Source organism: Triplophysa rosa, linkage group LG9 (genome assembly GCF_024868665.1).
Source record: "Triplophysa rosa linkage group LG9, Trosa_1v2, whole genome shotgun sequence".
In the NCBI taxonomy this organism is placed as follows: domain Eukaryota; kingdom Metazoa; phylum Chordata; class Actinopteri; order Cypriniformes; family Nemacheilidae; genus Triplophysa; species Triplophysa rosa.
In genome coordinates this window covers 9,150,796-9,172,991 of record NC_079898.1, presented here as the reverse complement: position 1 = coordinate 9,172,991, position 22,196 = coordinate 9,150,796, and the positions used below count along the sequence as shown (strand labels likewise).

At 36.3% G+C, this 22,196-nt stretch overlaps 1 protein-coding gene across 1 annotated transcript; it reads left to right on the top strand.

Moving 5' to 3' along the window:
* The first annotated feature begins 847 nt into the window (after positions 1-847).
* Positions 848-13,122, top strand: pitx3 (paired-like homeodomain 3). Its single transcript, XM_057342205.1, has 4 exons — positions 848-1,033; positions 6,677-6,803; positions 9,142-9,347; positions 11,750-13,122. Exons 2-4 carry the CDS (start codon positions 6,695-6,697, stop codon positions 12,314-12,316), a joined length of 882 nt encoding a protein of 293 aa, XP_057198188.1. The 5' UTR covers positions 848-1,033; positions 6,677-6,694; the 3' UTR covers positions 12,317-13,122.
* Positions 13,123-22,196: the final 9,074 nt, after the last annotated feature.

The following is a 22,196-nucleotide window of genomic DNA, read 5'->3' as shown; positions in this document are numbered from 1 at the left end:
TATTTTGTCTGAAATGTAATAGGTTACATAAAATCTGTCGCGTCGTATTAAGCTGTCCACATTTACCAAGAGACGTTAGAAGACGCATTGCCCAAAAAATCGGATAGGCTATTACATATACTGAATCTATGTGCATTATATAAGCCGTTTATTTCTCAATACATTTGCTTTGTATTTGATATTGTGTGCAAACGTTCTTTTGCATGTGTGTGGTTATGCTTGGTTGTAGAGTCTGCACAGTTTTTTCTTTGAATGCAAAGACAGGGATGTTTGGTCAAACATATATGTATTTACTTGGTAAATAAACGGAATTTTACAAGTGACGGAAGACTGATGGGGTAACCAAGCGCAGAAAAATCTATGACATTAGTTTGTTTATTTAAAACGTACAATGTGTGTGTGTCAATTAGTTAATTCACAAAATAGCCTACGAATTCTTTATGAGTGAAATCCAAAATTACTCTGACCTTTTAAAAGAAAATCACAAACACTCCATGACACCTTGTTTAACAACTGGCCTATGATATTTATAGAGATTGTAGATATTAATTTTAATAACCAAATAAATTAAGAATACAATAATTCTGTTAACTGCAGAGGCACAAACGCGCGGTCTGTTTCATTTACAAAGCTGTGCAGGTAAGCTTAACACAATATACCTTAGCCTTGATTATGCGTGTGTGTAGTATGCCCGTGTGAGAGAGCGTGAGAGAGAGAGAGAGAGAGAGAGAGAGAGAGAGAGAGAGAGAGAGAGAGAAGGGGTGGGCATTCCTTTCTGCTGCGGACCTGTCGCACAAGGTATTTAGCATAAAGTCAGTCCCCCTCTGCATGGGGTTCAAGCCTTCACTCTCTGCGATAACTCATGACAGACAACACCGAGAGAGAGAAATAAAGAGACAGGGAAAGCTGTGTTTTCGCTTGCTAATCCTAAGGAACTTTTTACATGACGACTGCGTCGTTTCAGAAAAGCAGCTAACCCACGACAAAAGTTCTATCTTTTTCGAGGATTACCTCTACTAGACCGGGATTTCATGTAAGTAGAATATGCATGATAAAAATCGCGGTGGTGATGATGCGTGATGCGCTGGAGAAGTTGGACATGAATTCACTATGAATTCGTGAATTCAGACGTGTCGTGTTAGAGTGAAAGCATTCGTGCGCTCTGAACTCATTAAGACCCGTTTTGATTGTCAATTGCTGTGCAGTTTGCTGTAAGGAGAGACCACGAGGCAACTGAGACAGATAAACAGCGTCACTTATCGTCGTGCTGAAGTTGATGTGATGATGTCCGACTGTGCAGAAATGTACAAACTTCAGTGCCATTGTGTATAGGCTACTATTGGGTTACGATATTACGACTAGGCTACTTTAAGTTTACCACATGCAATATTATCCCCATAGGCTTGCTGATATTGTACGCAAATTAGGCTTTGACGTTTGTAATAATTTATTAGACTATATTTTTAAAAAGGAGTAGATCATAAGAAGATATTTTAAGCCTGATCACGTTGCGTATTTATTTTAAACAATACATTTTTGATCCAGTTTTGATTCTATGTGCAGTTTAGCACATTAAATTTACAGTAAAGCTGTAGGCTACATTTTATAACTTTATAACCCTAACCCTAAAACACTTTATTTGTAAAACGTTTTACACGGTAATAATATTATTAAAATGTTCACTTGTGAAAAGGTTAAACAGTATAGTTTAATCAGTTGTTTTGTATGTTAAATATTAAAGCTGTTGAAGTTAAATTCGAGCTAACTTGTAACTTTCAGATATGTAAATGTAAATTAGTTATTTGTGAAATTACCGTCGTTTTGTTGAACATTTATTTGTTTGTTTTTTGTCAAAAAAATATTAAGAGCAGTGTAAAGCAATAGGCCTATTACAATTGTATTCAATGTATGCTATGGCATCATAAAAACAGCAAGCGCAAAATAAAACGTCATTTTATTTGTTATACATCTGTTTTAAAACATGTCGCAGAGCCAATTTTCTAGAATAGTTCCTTTTATGAATCAAAATATTCATGTGATATTCACAAATTGATAGGTGGCAGGTGCTCGAAAGCCGCAAGAGACCAGTAAGAAAAAAGACTCATCGACTATTTCAAGTACAAAATACATTTGTAAAGATTAAAAAAAGTTCAAACAATTTTGTTATTATAATTTAAATATAGAACAATCACATGCAAAATGTTAACATTCATTATGTCTTATTTTATTTATTTATGATTTTTTACTAATGATTAATGTCATTTATTTTGTTAATATAGCTACGCTGACAAAAATACCTTGCCAAACGCTCCTTTTAATAAGTATTTACATTCAGGATGTAAAATAGCCAAATTACATTAATCGATTTTTTTAAATGAAAATATTTGGGTATTTAAAATGACGGACTATTTACCAACAGAGCAGGCTCGTTTGAATCCACGTTTCCCGTTTGTCTAAATGTAGCCTATTCTCTTTCTATATTTAAATGATACTTTTCATGATAAATGATTGTTTTATGCAAAACAATTGAAAAAATTAAACAACGCTATACATCGTTGAAATAACATATGTAATAAAATGTGTGGTTAAACCACATTGGCAGAACAGTGCATGACGCTATTGTGTTTGGTCATGTCTCGTCTACAACTATAGCCTACAAACACAATACAAACATGCACTTCGGCTCGAGCCTCAGTCATATTTTGAAATTGTTCAGATTTCCCTCAGATTTTGCTTACGACCAGCTCTCTTGAAAACTTTGGGATGTCGTCAACGACATTTCAATATCGAAAGCATTTGTATCTCGATAAATAGTGCGTGCGTACTGTGTAATCGAAAAACATGACCGATCTTTATTCTGAGAGATGCGCATCTCCCGGTACACGGTTATCTGGAGCTGTGCGTGTAGGGAAAGCCGCGCTTTGACATACACACGCAAATGCAAATGGGTGTTAGGAGGGGAGAAATTAACATCTACAAACATTGGGTAGAAATTCCATCTGCCGCCGGCTCGAGTGGCTCCTTAATAAGTTCTCAGACAGCAAAGTGACACACATCTTAATCAACTCTTAATCCAAGGAATTAATTCTCAACGCGTTTATGAATAATTCCTGAGATAATGCAGCAGCCCGTGGAAATAGCCTATATGCTGTCTGCCTCTGTCGAACCAACAGATGGACCAGCAATCTTCTGAAAACGAGAGGATTTTACCTCGATTATCTCTTCTTTTATTGGATATATATTTTTTAATGAGATCGATGTCGAGTAGCCTATATAAACTGTCCCAACACACGACCTGCATTCCCCGAGCCTAGGAATCGTTCAAAGACTGCGTCTGCATTATCCAAATGGAATAAACACATAATGTGTGCCACTGAGATATAAAGTAAAACCCAAACAAGCCTTGGGCCAAAGCCTTGCGCAGAAATATTTCAATAATTCAAATAAACACACAAACGAGGCCTACTAAATGCCTACCACACATGCTCACTAGAAATAACATTTCGCTATGTCTTCTCTAGCTAACCACCCTTCAAACAAACAACTTGATTATTATTATTGTTATTTAATTTTGTAACTCAAAACTAGTTGAAAATGAAACAAAATCACGAAATGATTACTTTATACATAATCACAAGATGAACCAAGGTCAGACAAACCTGGTGGCTTTCCCTTTTTGGAATTGTTATGTTATATTTAAGCACCTATCTATAATCTTCGAATGCATCTGTGACATTTGCATGGAGTCTTTAATCACTCTTGTTGGCTCTCAATCTTTGACCCTCTGAGTTTGAAATGTAATAATGTCAGACTTCATGGGGGGTCACACTTTCACCATTTAGGATGAAATAACCAGATTACATCACCTGTAGCACTGGCCCAAAAAGAACATAAGAAGCCTGTCTGAAAGATAACCATCAAATTCAAAGTCACTCTATGCGTTTAATATGTAGATCTTATTGTATTCTGCATTCTCATGAGACCTTCCATGCAAACTATAGCTACATTTACGAGGGAGGTTACTTTATTTGTTTATAAAATAGGCTAATACCAAGAGATGTGATATTGAGTCTAAAAAATGTATGTAAGGAGTAACTGCATTTATAGCAGACAACATCACACAAATCTGTAATAGCATTCTGTCCTGTGCACACTGAAACAAATCATTATAATTTAACAGAACAATTTATATTTGTTATCCAAATGTTTTTCTTAAGGAGTCATTGTATTCAGGCCCGTGTATTTTTGTATTCAGTACTGTGTACAACAACCTAAAGCAATATCATTTTTAGCAGTGTGTTACTGAATTTAGATTTTATTTTAATTTCGTACAGATTTTGAAAACATGTGCTGTTACAATTCGCTATATACAAGAAAATCAGTTGTTTATCATTTTGGGAAACTTGATGGGAAATGTGATTTGGAGGCCCAGAAATAAAATTGTTTTTGACTGTTTTGGATGAAAGCATTGTAAATCAGTCAGTCATTTTAATATGTATCTGATATTTATCATCACTGGTAATCTCTACATCCCCAGGGTCTATCACCTCATGAATACTGATTTTTCACTATATAATTACACTGTTATCTGTTCTTGAACTCCATGCCTTTTCACTTTTTTATTTTACATATAAGAGACAAAAAAGAAAGAAAGAAACATTCCAGCATGCAGGTATTTAAATGCATGACATTTTATGACCAACAAGACATTTTTGTCATTATTTAGTATGATTAAATGATTACCATAAATAGTGGTAACTGTAGTCACATGCAACAGAGCAAAATCATATTCCCAAATCATCCCTTAGATATCTTATTATTAGTATAAAGTTAAAGGCATTGTTAGGGAGCTGTCAGGTACCTACATTTTAGTCAATATCTCCTGGAGTTTGATAGTGGCGGTAGAGAGAGAGAGAGAGAGAGAGAGAGAGGGTGACAGGCACTCACTCTAACAAGCTTTGTTAATCGATATCTACTTATTCATTTAAGTGTAAATCTATTGCAGGGTCACAATAATATCTGTAAAATCAAAATCAGCATGAAGACTCGGCCTAACAGTGCATTAGTGATCATAATATATGTCCCTGTTAACCCAAGCCTATCAAGTCAAGTGGACACATTGAGCAATATTTCACCAATACTTTAATTCACAAAAACAGTGAATTGGGTTGTAATAGTTAGAATTCATTACTATCGTTTATTTTGAGTCAATTTGTCTTTGATAAACTGTGAAAGCAGGCGTGGCTAGAGTCTAGTTATTTTAAGTTTTACGTAAATATAATTTATGTACTGATGTTAGATACCAAACAAAGGTGTTTCCTCTGGATGGAGGAACTGTTTTCAAATGTATGACATAAATTACACATACAGCCCATCATAATTTTGTTTAAGCCTCAACTGACAGACCGTATAAGAAAATGTCCTCCATGAGATACATTTTGATGATTGATAGACATTGGAAAGTCAAACGGTTTCATAAAGGTGTTATTTATGAATTGTTATTATTTATATTATTTATTACTATTTGATAGTTATTGTTTAAAAATATATTATTTCAATAAGAGAAAAATATAAGTTCTGTAGGCTGCAGAATAATTAATAAACCTCTAAGAAATCAATCTTGTTTGATCTACAAGGTTACAGCAGTCAAATGTTCACACCTTTAACAATTTATGAGTCCGTCAAGGGAGCTAAAATCTAAAATCGTATAAACAATGGAAGCAAATGACACGTGGAGTAGCTTTTCTGTACACTCGGAAAAGTGCAGGACGCGGTAAGAGAGTGATTGTGTCTCCATATCTAGGGTGACAAGTGCCGTTATATAAATAAGCGACATGTTATTCTAGGATCTATTACGAGGCTGTTATTTAAGGCTGTTTGGTTCACGTAATTGTGAACTTTGTGTGCCGCACGGCTTAAATAAAGAAACGTCCAAATCGTCTTCAAGCAGAGAGGTGGACTACAGCAGTAAATGAATGAATGAACTTCCTGACATTGTGAAGATTTGCAACACAAAACAAATGCGTATGCCTTCATTACAACATCTAATTTGATATGATGAAACCATGCAAGTCAATGTTTTATCGTGCATGTTGTTGTTAGATTTCCATACAGCCATATTGTTTATAGGTTACATTTACTTTTAATTCATTTGTATTTTTTATCTCTGTTCCCCTATTTCGTTTTTGCAGAAAAAACTAAAGATGATAAACAATTTTATTAGACCTCTATTTTATATTAAAAAATATACTAATTATAATCCTCTATTAGTTTAAAACAGCTTTATGTAAAATAGTGTATGACAAATATGTTATTATGGGTTTGTACATTTTGGTCTCATTTTACGCATTTCAAAAACATGGGTAAACCGCGATATTATAATATCATGAACTAATATGTCTTTTAATATTCTAAGCAACAGTGCTTAATACTAAAGTGTTATATTTGAGTATTAAAAACGATCATATTAAAGCCACTATTTAATAAAATGAAGTTCAAAATGGAAAATTTCCTCGCCCGCGTCAGCACGGGAATAAAACGAGACGAGTCACAGTGAATCGTAAGTAAACAATGAAGTGTATGGGTTTTTTCCTCTGGGTTCAGCTTGTGTGTATGATGTAGACTATCGTTGAAATGAATTGTCATTCATGTAAATATGATGTTGTGCTCTTCGCAGAGCCTGGCGGTCGAGGTTATGGATTTTAACCTTCTAACGGACAGTGAGGCCCGTAGCCCGGCACTGTCTCTCTCTGACTCCGGGACTCCTCAGCACGATCCTGGATGCAAAGGCCAAGACAACAGTGGTCAGTTCATATACATGTATACATCACACATCTCACAAAAGATTGTGCATAGCCTAATTCTGAAAAGAATAGTTTTAGTCTTAACAACCATGTTACGCAGCAGAGTAAAATATGCAATGAACATTAATGTAGGCCTATTGAATTATCAACATGTTTTTTTTATTCAAATTTGCAGGCTTTTTTCTTTTTAACTTTTCTCCTGTTTCGCCTCTACCATGGTCGACGGTGCTAGTGGTCCAGCCTGTGCATGACTGAATGGCGTATTTGATTCTTGTTTTCAGGTTAATTCTTGTTCAAGTTGAAATGGACGTGTAATAACAACTCCACATCTTTGGGTGTAGTTTTGAATAAGCTGGGTTCATTTGAATCCAGGCCTGCGATTTACAGATGTTTGATAGTCTACATGGTGCTCTGTGCATGGACAGTCGCCATGTGAAGAAGAACCCGGCCACCCAATCATGTGCTACACGGTGCATAAATTATTCATTCCTGTGCAGCCTCAAATTTGGTATCCAAATCACTTAGTCACTAGGCCAGTGCGAATAAACCAAAACACCTGTGGAAGAGCAAATCTAAGACGGCGATATGCAATATGCACTGATGCGCGCTTTACTGAGACACTGCACGACAGAAGATTATGCGGTCCTTATAAGAAAAAGTGAGTTCATTTAAGTTACTGTAAATATATCTGTTAAATTGTACAGGCTAATGTCACACTTCGAAATGATATGCAGCGTTTCAAAAACGCGCAAATCTGTAAACATCGAAACGATTTTCGCTCTGTTATCGTATAGGTTTAGTGCCAAAACTACAATCAGGTTTGACATTTCAAAAGTGTGTGTTTCAATATGGGGAGCGTATTTTAGCTTTTAATAATTTGCAAAAAACATATATTTTAAATTAGTAGTAATTTTCGTCGGCAGATGGTTTGGGATGAGATTATAAGAAAAGATCGTCATGAATCTCTGACTGGTGATTAATAGAAAATATCGTTTCATATCCGGTTTTATTTCTACTGTGGATATTACACTGCGTTATATAGAACAATAAATGTATAACTTCGTGACCAACCCCTCCACTAATGTATTGACGCGCACGTCAAAGCAAAATGTGTAGGCTATGTGGGAATTAAATGGACTATAAAACTTCTAATAATTATGTAATTAAAACAATTAAAATAGATTCACACATATTACGTGCACATCTACATCTTTTAACTTGAACGCTGCGTGTCTACTTCGTGTATAAAAGTTTTAACAATTGATTCTTTCCGCTGCTTTTAAGAGGAAAATACATTTGAATTAATGGGAAAACAACATATTATTTCAAAATTATTCATATTATTTTACACTGGCCTTTAAAGCCAGAGAAGGAATTCAGTAAAATAATCTCAAAAAATTCTCAAATATATTTTAAAGAATCAAACAGCGTTTATACAGTGTTTGTATCTTAAAGTGTTGAACGAATGATGAAGATAAACTCCTTTCATTTTAGTCATCTGCGCTATAATCCATAACCTACCTTTCGACAGCATATCACTATCCTATTTCACGGAAATGTTTTTTCGCACTGTTATATGCACTATTATAAATAACTAAACAATAAATCAGTAAGCTCAAGAGGTGACAGTAATGCAATATAGTGACTGAAGAAATACTGTTTAACTAGGCACTAAATTTAGAATATGGCCTGCCATGATATAATAATGCCAACATTTAGTAGATTTTCTTGATTTCTCTGCAATTTCTTCCCCATCTATGTGTTGTCCAGGTAAAATACACCTCAATGTTGCTCTTCATTATCATTATCAATGAGATGAGAATTAGTTTTATTTAGGAGTTATGCTGAGCAGATGAGCTTGCAAGAGTTAAAGGGTATCTGTCCACTGACAGATGGCAGCATGATGTCTTATTGGTTTTCCTGGAGGCCCTGTGGAGTCCTGGAAAGCTTTGCTGATTAGTTAGAACTGCTCCTAGAGAGTTAAGCTCTTGCCAAACAGCCCCAAACCTGCCCTGTCACTAATGGCTGATCCCAGGATTATGTGGCCATCTAATTTAGTCCTTCTGTGGGGTCTTCGATTTGCAAGGTGCAGAACTCTACACCACAGAGGAAGCATTTTCGTCTGACGTAGAAAAAACACTTTGCGTCCGCAGTTAAACAAACAAATGAAACAAAACTAAGCAAAAACTTGAAAATAATATATGTTTATCCACAGCTTTGCATAGTTGGCGTTGTTTGTTTTACAGTGTGTAGTATGACAGGTAATTTTACTCAAATGCACAGTATGTAAAGTGTTGCAAATCAAGTAATCATATTTGGATCTGTTGTTTATGAACAGACACAGAGAAGTCCCATCAGAACCACACAGATGAGTCGAACGCAGAGGACAGCTCTCTAAAGAAAAAGCAGCGCCGGCAGAGAACCCACTTCACCAGCCAGCAGCTCCAAGAACTAGAAGCCACTTTTCAGAGAAACCGCTATCCTGACATGAGCACACGAGAGGAGATCGCCGTGTGGACCAACCTCACAGAAGCGAGAGTACGGGTACGTGTCCGCGCCAGACTAAAACACAGCGCATATGTAGCATCAAACATTTTTGTGGCTGTTCTGATGTGAACTTTTGCGAAGAGACATGCTGGCTCAAAGGGTCGAGAAAGATAAGGAGTTATGCTCGCCATGCCATCACCGAGGTGAATTTGGATATTGCGTGTGCCCTTTTGAACCATGGGACATAAATTATATGTCTGTGCTATTTCAGGATTTTCACTTAAACGCTCAACATCAGATTGCGACATTTTCTCTGTGGCCAGTTAAATAGAGGTTTGAGTCAAATCCTTCGTAAACGTTTTTCACCCCCTGTAAGTTCGGTCAGTGAAGCACAATGGAGAGCAGGTGGGCTCTCATTCTGATGGATGACAATACAATTGCTATCTCTTTGGCTGGCTCACATTTAATGGATCAGATTCATGTTGGACAGAGGAAAGGTCACATAGCACGCAGTCTTGGTTGTTATTTTGAAAGAACAACACAGTTAGAGATACCCCTATCCTAATGTCTATTGGTGGCCTGCTGAACTGTGTATGCATGTCACTAATCCTGGCTGGAACCTTATGCCACATATTCCACATGCTTCTGCTGTCATTTTGATTTACGCAATTGATAGTGTATGTGCTCCTAATAAACACACAAACCCTAAATCACGGCCCTGACCTAATGGCAGCTTGACCCGGGCTGCTTTAAAAACTCTCAGCAGTGGACCACACAGCACTCGGAAGGTTTCGTCTCCACGTGCTATACAGCCACTGCTTAGTTTTCACATTTCACACCAGTTTTGTGTGAAAATGCAAACATTTCGGTCATTAGCAAACCTTTACTGGTGATTGTCCTTGAACTTTAAAGCAGGCAGAACTTTATGAATGCACATGTAAATGTATTTAATCCAAAATCACGAAATACGTACCATGCCAAAACTAAAGGTAGGGAACACACTGATCATCAAGCTATATTTGACATCCAGTTATTTTGGTAAGGCTTTAAACACCATTGCCAGAGTGTCAGTGGAACATTTACAAAGGAGGGTATTCCCTCTCTCCCAATATAAAGTGCTATCATTTACAGTATGCTGGATAAATGATGTCATGAAATATTACACAGAAAAAATATACTCTTTCAAAAATGACACCTTTGCACCTGAGGAGTGCATATTAGTACCTCATATTGGTATAGGGTACCATCCTGTGACGTCTTTTGTACCTTTTTTTGACAGTGTATGAGCACTACTGTATATGGGATTATTTTTAAATATGTGGTGACAATTCTTCTTAGAAAGTCATAATACCCATAATCTTCATTATATTTATCTAGAATGATATGTCATGAGCGTTTCAGAAAAAACGAGGAAATGCTGATGATCCGTATTTCATTGATCATGTATTGGATTCGGTTGTGGCAAAACTATTTTTGTGTGCCTCTGTCATAAAACTGTTGCCGCATGTAAAGGAACCTTATACATAAACGAAGACATTGCTTAAAAATTGAATAATTAAACAGAGCTTTAGAGTGACTGTTTTCCTTTGCGGTTTGTTTTTCTTTGCTAATTACAAACTATGAACACTTAGATAGGAAAAAGATCGGAGGAGGAAGTCGAGTTCACTGAGAGCTAAATGAAAGACGTTCATTTAAATTTTCGCATTAAAACTTTAATCCATCCAAAATCCCCTAAAAATAGGATGTAAAATTGACTAAATGTGAGGGAAGCTTTTTAATGACATTTCTCACGGAGGAAATTCATAATAAGTGAATAAATTAGTTTAATAAATGAAGCAGAACTTTTCTTGTATAAATTTTATAAAAAAGCATTTAAAAAACTGAATATTAAAGTCAAACTCTATATTATAAGCACATACTATACTACAGAAATACAATGTACTGAGTTTTTAATTTGCATGTGCTTTACCAACAAATAAATGTTTTGGAGTAATTTTGTGCATCACAATTATTAAAGTGATAATTCCCCCAAAACTGAAAATTCTGACATCATATACTCACCCTCAAGTTGTTCCAAACCTGTATACATTTCTGTGTTTGGTTGAATACAAAGAAAGAGATTAGAAAGACAATTCTGGGGCACCATTGACTACCATAGCATATATATATTTTTATAATATAAATTGTTTTGTTCTGTTGAACACAAAAGAAAATAGTTTGAAGAATTTAGGAAAACAAACAGTTCTGGGGCACCTTTGGCAATCATTTTAATGGTAGTCAATGGTGCCCCAGAAATCAGTTGCTAACATTCTTCATCTTTCTTTGAAATTTATACAGGTTGAGGTCGAGTAATTCATGACAGAATTTTCCTTTTTGGGTGAACTATCTCTTTAATACGGATGTTTTATGAACGGCTTTGAATTGCACTTAAAATTGAATGTACGTTGTCTCTCGAACAGGTGTGGTTTAAAAACCGCCGCGCCAAATGGAGAAAGCGAGAGCGAAACCAGCAAGCCGAGCTTTGCAAGAACGGTTTCGGCGCCCAGTTCAACGGACTCATGCAGCCATATGACGACATGTACTCGGGCTACTCCTACAACAACTGGGCCACCAAGAGCCTGGCCAGCAGCCCGTTATCAGCCAAAAGCTTTCCTTTCTTTAACTCCATGAATGTAAGTCCCCTGTCCTCGCAGCCGATGTTCTCCCCACCCAGCTCCATCTCCTCCATGAACATGGCCTCCTCCATGGTGCCCTCGGCCGTGGCTGGGGTTCCGGCCTCAGGCCTCAATAACCTCGGAAACCTGAACAACCTGAACAGCCCCACCCTCAACTCTGCAGCGGTTTCAGCAGCTGCGTGCCCTTATGCCACCACGGCCAGCCCGTACATGTACAGAGACACCTGTAACTCCAGTCTAGCCAGCCTCCGGCTCAAGGCCAAACAGCACGCCAACTTCGCTTATCCCGGCATGCAGAACCCGGTGTCCAACCTAAGTCCCTGCCAGTACGCTGTGGACCGGCCGGTATGAAGCGCCAGCGTCCGTACCCGGCCCGGCCCGAAGCTAACGCCCGGCGTCTCCCCTCCCAACCCTCTGCTCCGCCCCACCCCCATTTCACTCCGAGGCATCGCGAACTTGTTATGAATATGTGGTTTTCTGAAAGGACCGGCGCCACAGGAAAAGCTCAGCGAGGACGGCGCGAGAGCGTTAACCTCACAATGGACCATGCCTCAAAGAACTCATGCAAAAACATGTCGAGACTTTGTTGCTGAACCGACCAACTGTTTAAAAGCTTTTGTCCACTGCATGATTAGAGTGAACTACAAAGAGGACCGAAAAACTTTCACTGCACTAATGGAAAGACCTCGACTCTCTCGCCATCAGTGATACCGCTGCAAGAGGGTGTACATAATGGATTGTGTATTGTATGTGATCAAAAAAATCTGAAACGTAGTATTTTATTGATAAGAGACGCATGTTCCTCAAGAGCAAAGCCTGGGTTGATGTGCCATGATGTACCTCCTCGAAGAATTTTAATCTTTGTTGTGAATTCCATTCACCTAAGGTCAGAGGTCAGGGGTCAGAGGTTGTTGTGAGACGACGTAAAGACAAAACCTAGCAGTGACTAGTTTGAGAAGAGAAGAAAAAATGTCAAACTCTGTAAGAAACAGAAAATTAGGACTTAAAAAAAGAAATAACTAAAAAGCCATTGAGTAAATAGATTTGTGTGGTGTTTTAAAAAAGGGAGTCTATGATTGTAATATAATGTATGTAAGAGTGCAGTTGTTATAAAACAAACCTTTTCTGGTGTAGCCTGCTTTGTCTCATTAAAAAAATAAAATAAACAATTATTTGTTTTTATGAATAGCACAAAAGATATCAATGACAACGAGTCCTGTCACTTTTTAAAAAGGGGCATCACAATATTCAGGTATTGGCAATAATCCTGATATTAATAAGCAATATTGCGTTAATGCTACAAATAGGATATTTCAGTGCCAATATCTGGTTTACACTTACAACATAATAGGTGTGGGTTTTGCACTTATTTCTCATTTTGCATTAAGAGCTACAATGGTTACAAATAGAGATTCAACGATACAAAAGTTCTCTACCGATAGCCGATTATTATTCCGAGTGACAAACCGATTCTGTTGTATTTATTAACTTTGTGAATGTTATTAATTCACATAATGACTATTAATATTGAACATCAAGCTGGTGATGTTTCTTGGCATTCATTGCATTTTCCTGTCCTCTTTTGATTGACAGGATATATCGACCCTGATCTGCTGTTTTTAAACTCTTGGTGATACTGATAACTGATGTGAAAATTGCTTTTATAGACCCATACCGATTATTAGGCATCTTTAGTTTAAAAAAATCACTATACTCCTATTTTGTGTCATTCATTGGCTAAAAAAGAGAACGCAAGACAAACAAAATGAAAGATGTTTTTATTAAACAGGTTTGTTTATTTTCTAAGGTTCAATACAGATAACACAATTGTTATCGTGAATTATTTTGGTCATGTAGTGAACATCTGATATTGTGACAGCCCTACATTCGAGACGGGCTCTTGACATTGGCCCGAACCATCCCGGTCAAAAGTGAACACAAAGTCCTTGTGACGCCATAGCAACCCAACCTCAGATCCACGGCAACATTATTTAACAGAACTGTCAGTGTGAGAGAACAAGAGACAGAGAGATATAGATGTTCTCGTTGGCCTGTCACTGATCTGTTTGACCTACAGTCTTGGAGGGACTTCCACAAAGCGCCGCTTGCTATCCCGTAACGCGGGAATTCTTGGTGCCGTGCCTCGAACTTCCGAGGGAGTGATGCCAAGATTACATTAGTGTGCAGGAGACATCCCTCCAGAGAGTGACAACAGAGAGGCCTGCTCAGGTTAACAGCCAAAGTGAAATGAATACTGAACCGGTCTCCCCTTACACCTTCAGAAAAAAATTCAGTCATGTCACCCCAACAAGATTTGCCTGCCATGTTCGTTGTGAAAAATGAAATTTCACAGTTGCCTTTCTACCACGAGGGAACGAATAGATTATAAAAGTCGAAACTAAAGTATTAAATGATACAGTTATACAATTTATAAACACATTTTATACAGTGCACCATGCAAGGACATCTTTATTTGAGGTTTAGTGTAAATGATAATATATAACATAAAAAAACAAAACAAGTAATTGAAATAGGATTTAGACAGCTTATGGTCACACAATACAGCAGTGGAGTCTATCTATTTGAGGGAATGATGTGTGACTGGAGGTGAGGAAAGGTCACAAGGATGATCCACACTGAGTACTTCAAATCAATATCTCACTGGAGGGTAAATATCCTCCGTACACCTCTCACAAAACACTAGAAAACACATTTACAATGGGCATGACCTGCAATCATCCAAAGACCAACTGCGAAAATGCTGACAACTTTTGTTTTAAGACAAAAAGGTGTTGGGTATTGTGTATTTAATTCACTTTGCATGAAGTGTGTGGGACATGATGGACATCAAGGAAGACATTTGTTTTGTGTTTTTTTATGAAGCCTGTGTTTTATTACATACACCACTACTAATCCAACAGCGCCTAAACATTCAAAGAGTGTTGAAGTGTGCTACAGTACTTTTATTCAACCGTGACACCATGCAAAAGAGCAGGAACTGCTCAATTAAATAAAAACATTTGACAGACAAAAATAGCACGTGCATGCCCGTAGGACATTGTGACATTCTGTGTTTGTCTTTCAACATTCATTGACAGAGCATCGCAAAATTAAACGATGACAATGATTCAGCTTTTATTTCTTCAGTTTTATGACCTCACGCATAATTTACACATTAGAAGACAGTAAATAAATGTAGCTTACGAAAGGATTAGAGTTTACAAAACATAAATAATTGCTGATGTCAAATCAAATCGTTTGTAACTTATTACAATAATTTTAGGATGAAATACCATTAAAAGACTATTAAAACAGCACATTATGAAAGTTGTTACACAAAGGACGACTGCTTTTGATATAATGAAAAGCTTATTATTAAAAGCCATCACTTATATAAGACTCTAAATGGCATTTTATAACAGGAACTGCTGCCCCAATTTGGTAGTTGCACATATTGTTGGAGGTCGACAGTTTAATTAGGTTTTTTCAGCCCGTGGTACAGGGAATTCATGTCACGGGGCACTAAGATGAAATTAAAACTGAAAATTGGATAAAGTGCGAACAGTTTGCCTTTGTTATAATAATTAGTATTGAAAATAAAAACAGACAGACAGCTCGACTGAAGAAATGTCATGTCTTTTTATACTATGTTCCAAATGAGGATTAAAGAAATTAAAGTCTGCCTGGCTGACTTATTAACAAGACAAATTGATCAAAGGGAGATGGAGCCTCTCTTGTCTCAATAATACTTGTGTTTCATGACCTGTTTGCACGGCGTGCCACTGATAAGTTCTCTAATGAACGTTTGAAATCTTCCCATTATTGTAAAAGTTCATCAGTAATATTTGAGTTGAAAAGTGAGAAAAACGCTCTCGATCGCATCTTTCCAAAATGATCTGAGATGGATTTTTTTTATGACGTGAAATGAAACTGGCCATTTAGCATGACTTTTTCTTTAAATGTTTTGCTTTTTCTTTATGGTCCATGAGCCCCAGATAAATGCAATAAATGCAATTATTTTTTGGTGTACACAGTTTAGCTCTGTCTGCATCCATTGCAGCTTTTTTGATTTGTTTTATTGTATTTTTCTACACTTCATTTTAACAGGCGTCACACCGACTCTATACAGAAACAACATTACTACTTTGGATGATAGTCAAATTTATGAAAAGTGCATATCTACTTTCTGGTACAAGAAAAGGATTAAAGCTGAGCCCATTAGCTAAAAAAAGATTTCAAATGCAAAATAAAATTGTACAATTGCAATTATTATTTTTATAATACAGCATTAGGGTTTTGGGGTAACATACAGTAAGTATGACTTAACAATCAGAACACAAAATATCTTGTGTTTACACTTCTGTGTCTGTTCGGTGTAAAATTCACTAAAACGAATTCTATTGCATCATTTCTTGAACCATAGCATACACTATATAAATGACACCTGGAGACCTACAGACAAAATTCTTTCTGTCTAAACAGCTTCCAGAAGTTTTTCTCTTAAGAAAGGACAGCGTTCACAGCTGCTAATCGGCTATTACATGATTAGTTGTGGCCTATTAGACAGATCTCAGAACACAGATACAATAGAAAATGTTTGAGCATTCCCACACGCTGATGCCTGTGGGGCAGGTGTAAATTCACAGACCACACAACGTCTCACACCCATTTCACTCCTGGGAGGACACAAGCTAAGAGCCTCACAATTATTTACAGTTTCACTCTCCCGCCTATCTGAACAGGTATCGTGACAACAATAAAAAAAAACATGAAAAAAAGATTCTGGAAAACTTGCATGCCAAGAAAGTGCTAAGAGAGGTTTTGTTCTGTGTGGATTTGACGTAGGCCTATAGGCAATGTTTCTATCATACTGAATTACTGAAGTCTGCTCTTCTAATGCTTGTCCTCCAGATAAGAAAACCTTTCTGCCCCCAAGACCGTGTCTATTCTATAGTCCTAACCCCCAACTGTAATACATTAGCAGGATTAAAATTCCAGAGGTAATTTCTAAAAGACATGCCAGTTATTTTGCAACATTTTCTCTTTAATGCCTGCTTCATCTTGCACGTCTTTCTTTAGGAATCAGGTGAAGGTTGTTGTTGCAGTTGGGATGCACGGTTCAGATTTTGAACCACTGACAACGCAACGGCAGGTGATGGCCTAAATGTTTGCATATTGAAATAATTCCCCAGCCTTTAAGATATCGCCCACACTGATTATTCCCCGATTTCAAATAAACTATGCATGTATTCGCTCATGAAAAAGCCATTGTGGCTACAGATGCACATCCGGCTTGACAGAGCTGTTGACCTCACCCATTTGGCCTACAATACACCAGACACCTTTCATAAATCAGTACTTGCACAGACATCTCACAAAGACACAAATACCTTGAGGATATTTTCAAATAGGATTAACATGGGTTTGAAAACCAATTACTAAATAGCCATTTTAGGCATCTCATCTAGTAAAAATTACAGCCTACGCCTCAATTGTTTGACTTTCTTTTAATGTCCTAATGGCAATTTGCAAATGATCATTTTTATGTGCGTGTATGCTTTTATTATGACATGCTTGTAATAACACACAGATAATGAAGCCATGCAGCTTCATTCAATTGGCTTTAATCGTTTAAGCCTAGTGGCGCCTAATAAGAATGAGTCTCATATTCAAGAATTCAAAATGTTGGACGCAAACAATACTTTTTATAAACTATGAGTTATAAAACAAACCATTATTTCTGTATGACTCACGATAATAAAGCATCTTTCGTTTTCATGAGGTAGATGAACGGCACGTTTGCGCTCAGTGCACTCTGCTGCCATCTATTGGTAATGAAGAAATCTCACTGCTGAAGTTTGTTGGCTTGTCTACAGTAGCTGAAGGATTTTGTCTGATAGACATAATTCAATTTTTCTTAACAATAACTTAGGTCTGTCAATTACGAACTAAACAGAACAATGGTAATGACATCATTTACATATATTTGAAATAACATGGACAGGGAAAATATGGGAGGGGAAATGTATAGCACACAGACAGTTTTAGTTTTGTTTGCTCAGTGCCCTTAATGCAATGTTGATAGTCAACATTATGATCCAATTATTATATAGTTTATATCTCTATATTTTCGAATCCTTATGGGCAAACATTCTAGTTCAGATTTTAATATTGCTGTGATGTCTTAAATATTATAAATGTTTTAACTTAAAATTATTACAACATTTTTATAATTTCTTAAAGGGATAGTTCACCCAAAAATGACACACATTTCATCATTTACTCACTCTCATTTCATTAAAAACTGTATGGTGTTCTTTCTTCTGAATAAATGTTTTGAAGAACCACCAAACAACTACGGCCCCCATTGACTTCAATTGTATGGAGACAAAACCACTGAGACATTTATTTATGAAAATATTTTCTTTTGTGTTCCACATGGAGTCATATACAGGTTTTAAACAATATGAGGGTGAATAAATGATGACAGAATTTTTATTTTGGGTGAACTATCCCTTTAACTGTTTTAACTAAAATAATTACAAAAAAATAAAAAAATATAAAAGTGTTTATTTTGTCCAAATGAATAGTGTGAATAAAGACATTTTCTTGGCAATAGCTTATTGTTTCATTGGTAAACACTTTATATGTTTTTTATCTGTTCTCAAAACAAAAGTGTAGTTGTTACTTATCTTTCTCAGTAGCTGGCCCGCATGTTCGCGTAACGTTATCCCTGGTGGGAAAACAACAATACACTTAAAGCATTAGCTATGTTTTATAATGATTTCTGTTAATGTACAGTGGTAATATTTGGCTTGTCACAGAAACAAGTAAAAAATGTTAACATTTTGAAATATGCTTAAAAATACTTAACCTCTCGATGCTTTTGTTAAATTACTTCCTGTTTGTCCTTTAATTTCTTGTCATTGTGTAGGTTGTAATTCATGAATAGAAATTCTCAGATGTAAATGTCTTCGACAGAATACTCTAAATACTCTGAATTTTCTAAAATCACAACACATGTATTCTTTTTTTAAGGAACTATTCCAAAATTACTGCGTATAGCAAAAATAACCTATAAAGCCAACAGCTTAGAATGAGTGCAGGAAACTGCCATCATCAAAGCAGGTGCTTATTTGGATAATATTTCTTTTTTGGTAATATAATATTTTGTCTTCAGTTGTGGCTGCCGTGGATTTCAGGATTTGCAAACTGTTTTTTGAGCACCATAGGGTCAGCCACACATAAAAACAGTATATAATATAATACATCATCTGTATCCTTCCAAAACCTCGGATGTACAGTTTAACAGTTTTTCAGGAAATGGAAAAACACTGTCCTATTTCAACAATTAAATATTGTGTTGTCAAAGTTGACAAACACTTTTTAATACTTTTTATTGGTTAGATATTTGCAAAACCCAGTGACAAACATAAAGAGTGACTAATAGTAATGATTTATGGCAAAAATAAAAATCATAGAATATGGAGACACGAGGTTTCAGACAGACAGCAGCGATATTCTAATTTTGGATACTTCACCCAAAAATGAAAATTCTGTCATCATTTACTCGAGTTGTTCCAAAACTACCGTAGTAGGAAAAAATACAATGGTAGTCAAAAGTGCCCCAGAACTGTTTGCTGTCCTACATTCTTCAAAATGTCTTTTGTGTTCAACAGAACAAAAAAAAATGCTAAAGTAATTTTTCCTACTATGGGAGTCAATGGGGGGCAAAATCTGTCTGGTTATTAGCATTCTTCCAAATATCTTTCTCTGTGTTCATCAGAACAAATACATTTATACAGAATTGGAACAACTCGAAGGTGAGTACATTTTTTGTGTGAAGTATCACTATTGTTGACTTTGGCCATACAGTCAAAGTCACCGTTTCTGTGATGATGTACCATACGGGGACAGTGTTAAAAGATCTATTATCCAGTGATAGGAGAAAAGCCAGAGCAATGGAAACAAGCAGTAATCAATTTAAGATGCAAGTATCATTTCTTGATAACTGAAGGAATTGTGTGCAATGGCAGTACATTTACCAAGATTTATTTCATTCTTAAACTCTCATTGTTTGGAAAACAATTTATCGAAGCATCCAATTACAAGCCAACTAGAAAGACATGATATATAATCCATGGATATGCAGACAAAGAAAATGAGAACTGGCATGTTGACGTGTAAGGTATGAGAACTTTTCTAATGATTCATGTTGGACAGGGTGGACGAAATAAAAAGCTTTCAAATCCCTTAATTTAAACACACTCTTTTGGCATGCAGCTCGTGTTGACAGCTGAAGACGTGAGCTGTATATGCATGGCCTGAAAAACTGGGGGGGCGGATACTTTAAACACAGACAGCCAATCACATGGCAGCGGCTGGAGCTCAGGAGGGCCACATGATCTCAATATTTAAGGCAAGTTGAAACAAGAAATGCTCATAATTACACCAGATGAATGTATGACATGTTGAATGATCAAGTTGTATCGCCGAATGTTTTGGCAGTCTTTAAACACACATAATGAAGTCTCCTGAAGTATTTATTTTGAGCTAATGGCCTTCCACAACAGACGGCATTCACATCTGAACATCTGTCACCGGAGTGGAAATTCACCCAGACAGTAAACAATACAGTTAGCAGAATCAGTCAAGGTCACAGCTACTATTTAGTGGCCTCACACACAGCTACAACAATGTAACATTTTTACTATCCAAAGAAATTTCATTACAACATTACAAACTAAACATTATATTAGGCTACATACTGTACGTATATTGTATTGTTTTATATTATATAACATCACATTATGTTGTTGTATAATATTGTAAATGAATATATTGTTTTTTCACATAATAACAGCAACTTTGTTATATTTAACTATAGGAACCGTGTTGCGACTAAAAATTCCAAATAAATGTTATTATTTTGTTAATATCTTCAAAGAAGCCAACCTTTCCCTAGAATTTGCAAAAATGTATTCTATACATTAAAAAAATAATTATATTATATAAAAAATAATTTTATAAACATTAATTTCAAACATTCTGACACGTCTTAAGATTATGGTTTTTATCAATGAATTTCAGTTAATTGACCCAAAGCCTTTGAATGTATAGTGAATCTTTTTGTATACACTATTTTGTGTCATGGTTTGGCAATGAGGACCCAGGTGCAGACAGCAAAGTGTGAATGACAACAAGACTTTAAAACAAAAACACAAATCAAACACCCACGATGGGGGAGACCAAATGAAAACAGGACTACGAATGCATATAAAACAAACCAAAACTTCCCACGTTGAGGACAAAACAAGTGGACGAGGTAATCAATAAAACTGAGACAGGACTTACACTGATCAAACACAAGACTGAGCAAGAGCAATATATCAGAACTTACTAGAGTGTGAGACACGGAACAATACAATGTAATACAAAACGAACCAGCACAGGACAATGAAACATGAGGATCTATTATAGGGAAATACAAACGAGGGTTGATAACACAGGGAGGGTGACGGGCAGGTGACAGGGATCAAACACTAAGGAGAAGTTAACAAGGGAACGAGAGGGGCGGGGCCAATGACGAGACACAAACTGCTTCTCTCCACATATAACAAGGGATTCTGCCGTGATTCTGCCACAAGATCAAGACAGACATGACAAGATGAGGCAGAATCATGACAATTTTGATTTTTCCCATTGACTGCATTTGAGAGGGTGTTTTTATTTCAAATTCTTATGTTTTATATTAACAGTGATAGTTCTATATTTTCCAGTTTTCGGCTGTATTTTATTCTATTTATTCTATAATAACTAGTATGGCGTACACACTAACCTTTGAGCCATCTGTACTCCAGTATGCCACAATAATAATCAAGGATGTTAAATATACATAAATATATATGATGTTTTCTCCTTGCTCTATGGTCACATTAAAGTCATAGTTCCCCCCAAAATAAAAATTCTGTCATCATTTACTCACCATCAAGTCATTCCAAACTTGTATGACTTTCAGCGGTACCCATTCACTTCTACTGTATAGACACAAAACCATGCAAGTCAATGGGTTCCGCTACCGACATTTTTCAAAATATCTTCGTTTGTCTTCTGCAGAAGGAAAAAGTCAAACAGGTTTGAAATGTAGTAAAGATGAGTAAATGATGACAGAATTTTCATTTTTGGATGAACTATCCCTTTAAGGTTCTGTAAGGTTCTGCCTTGATTCAAT

Bases quoted from the DNA above. Each gene is read 5' to 3' on its own strand.
- pitx3 (XM_057342205.1), top strand. From the start codon at position 6,695: ATGGATTTTAACCTTCTAACGGACAGTGAGGCCCGTAGCCCGGCACTG. The intron at 6,804-9,141 runs GTCAGTTCATAT...GTTTATGAACAG, and splicing joins CAAAGGCCAAGACAACAGTG to ACACAGAGAAGTCCCATCAG. The intron at 9,348-11,749 runs GTACGTGTCCGC...TCTCTCGAACAG, and splicing joins TCACAGAAGCGAGAGTACGG to GTGTGGTTTAAAAACCGCCG.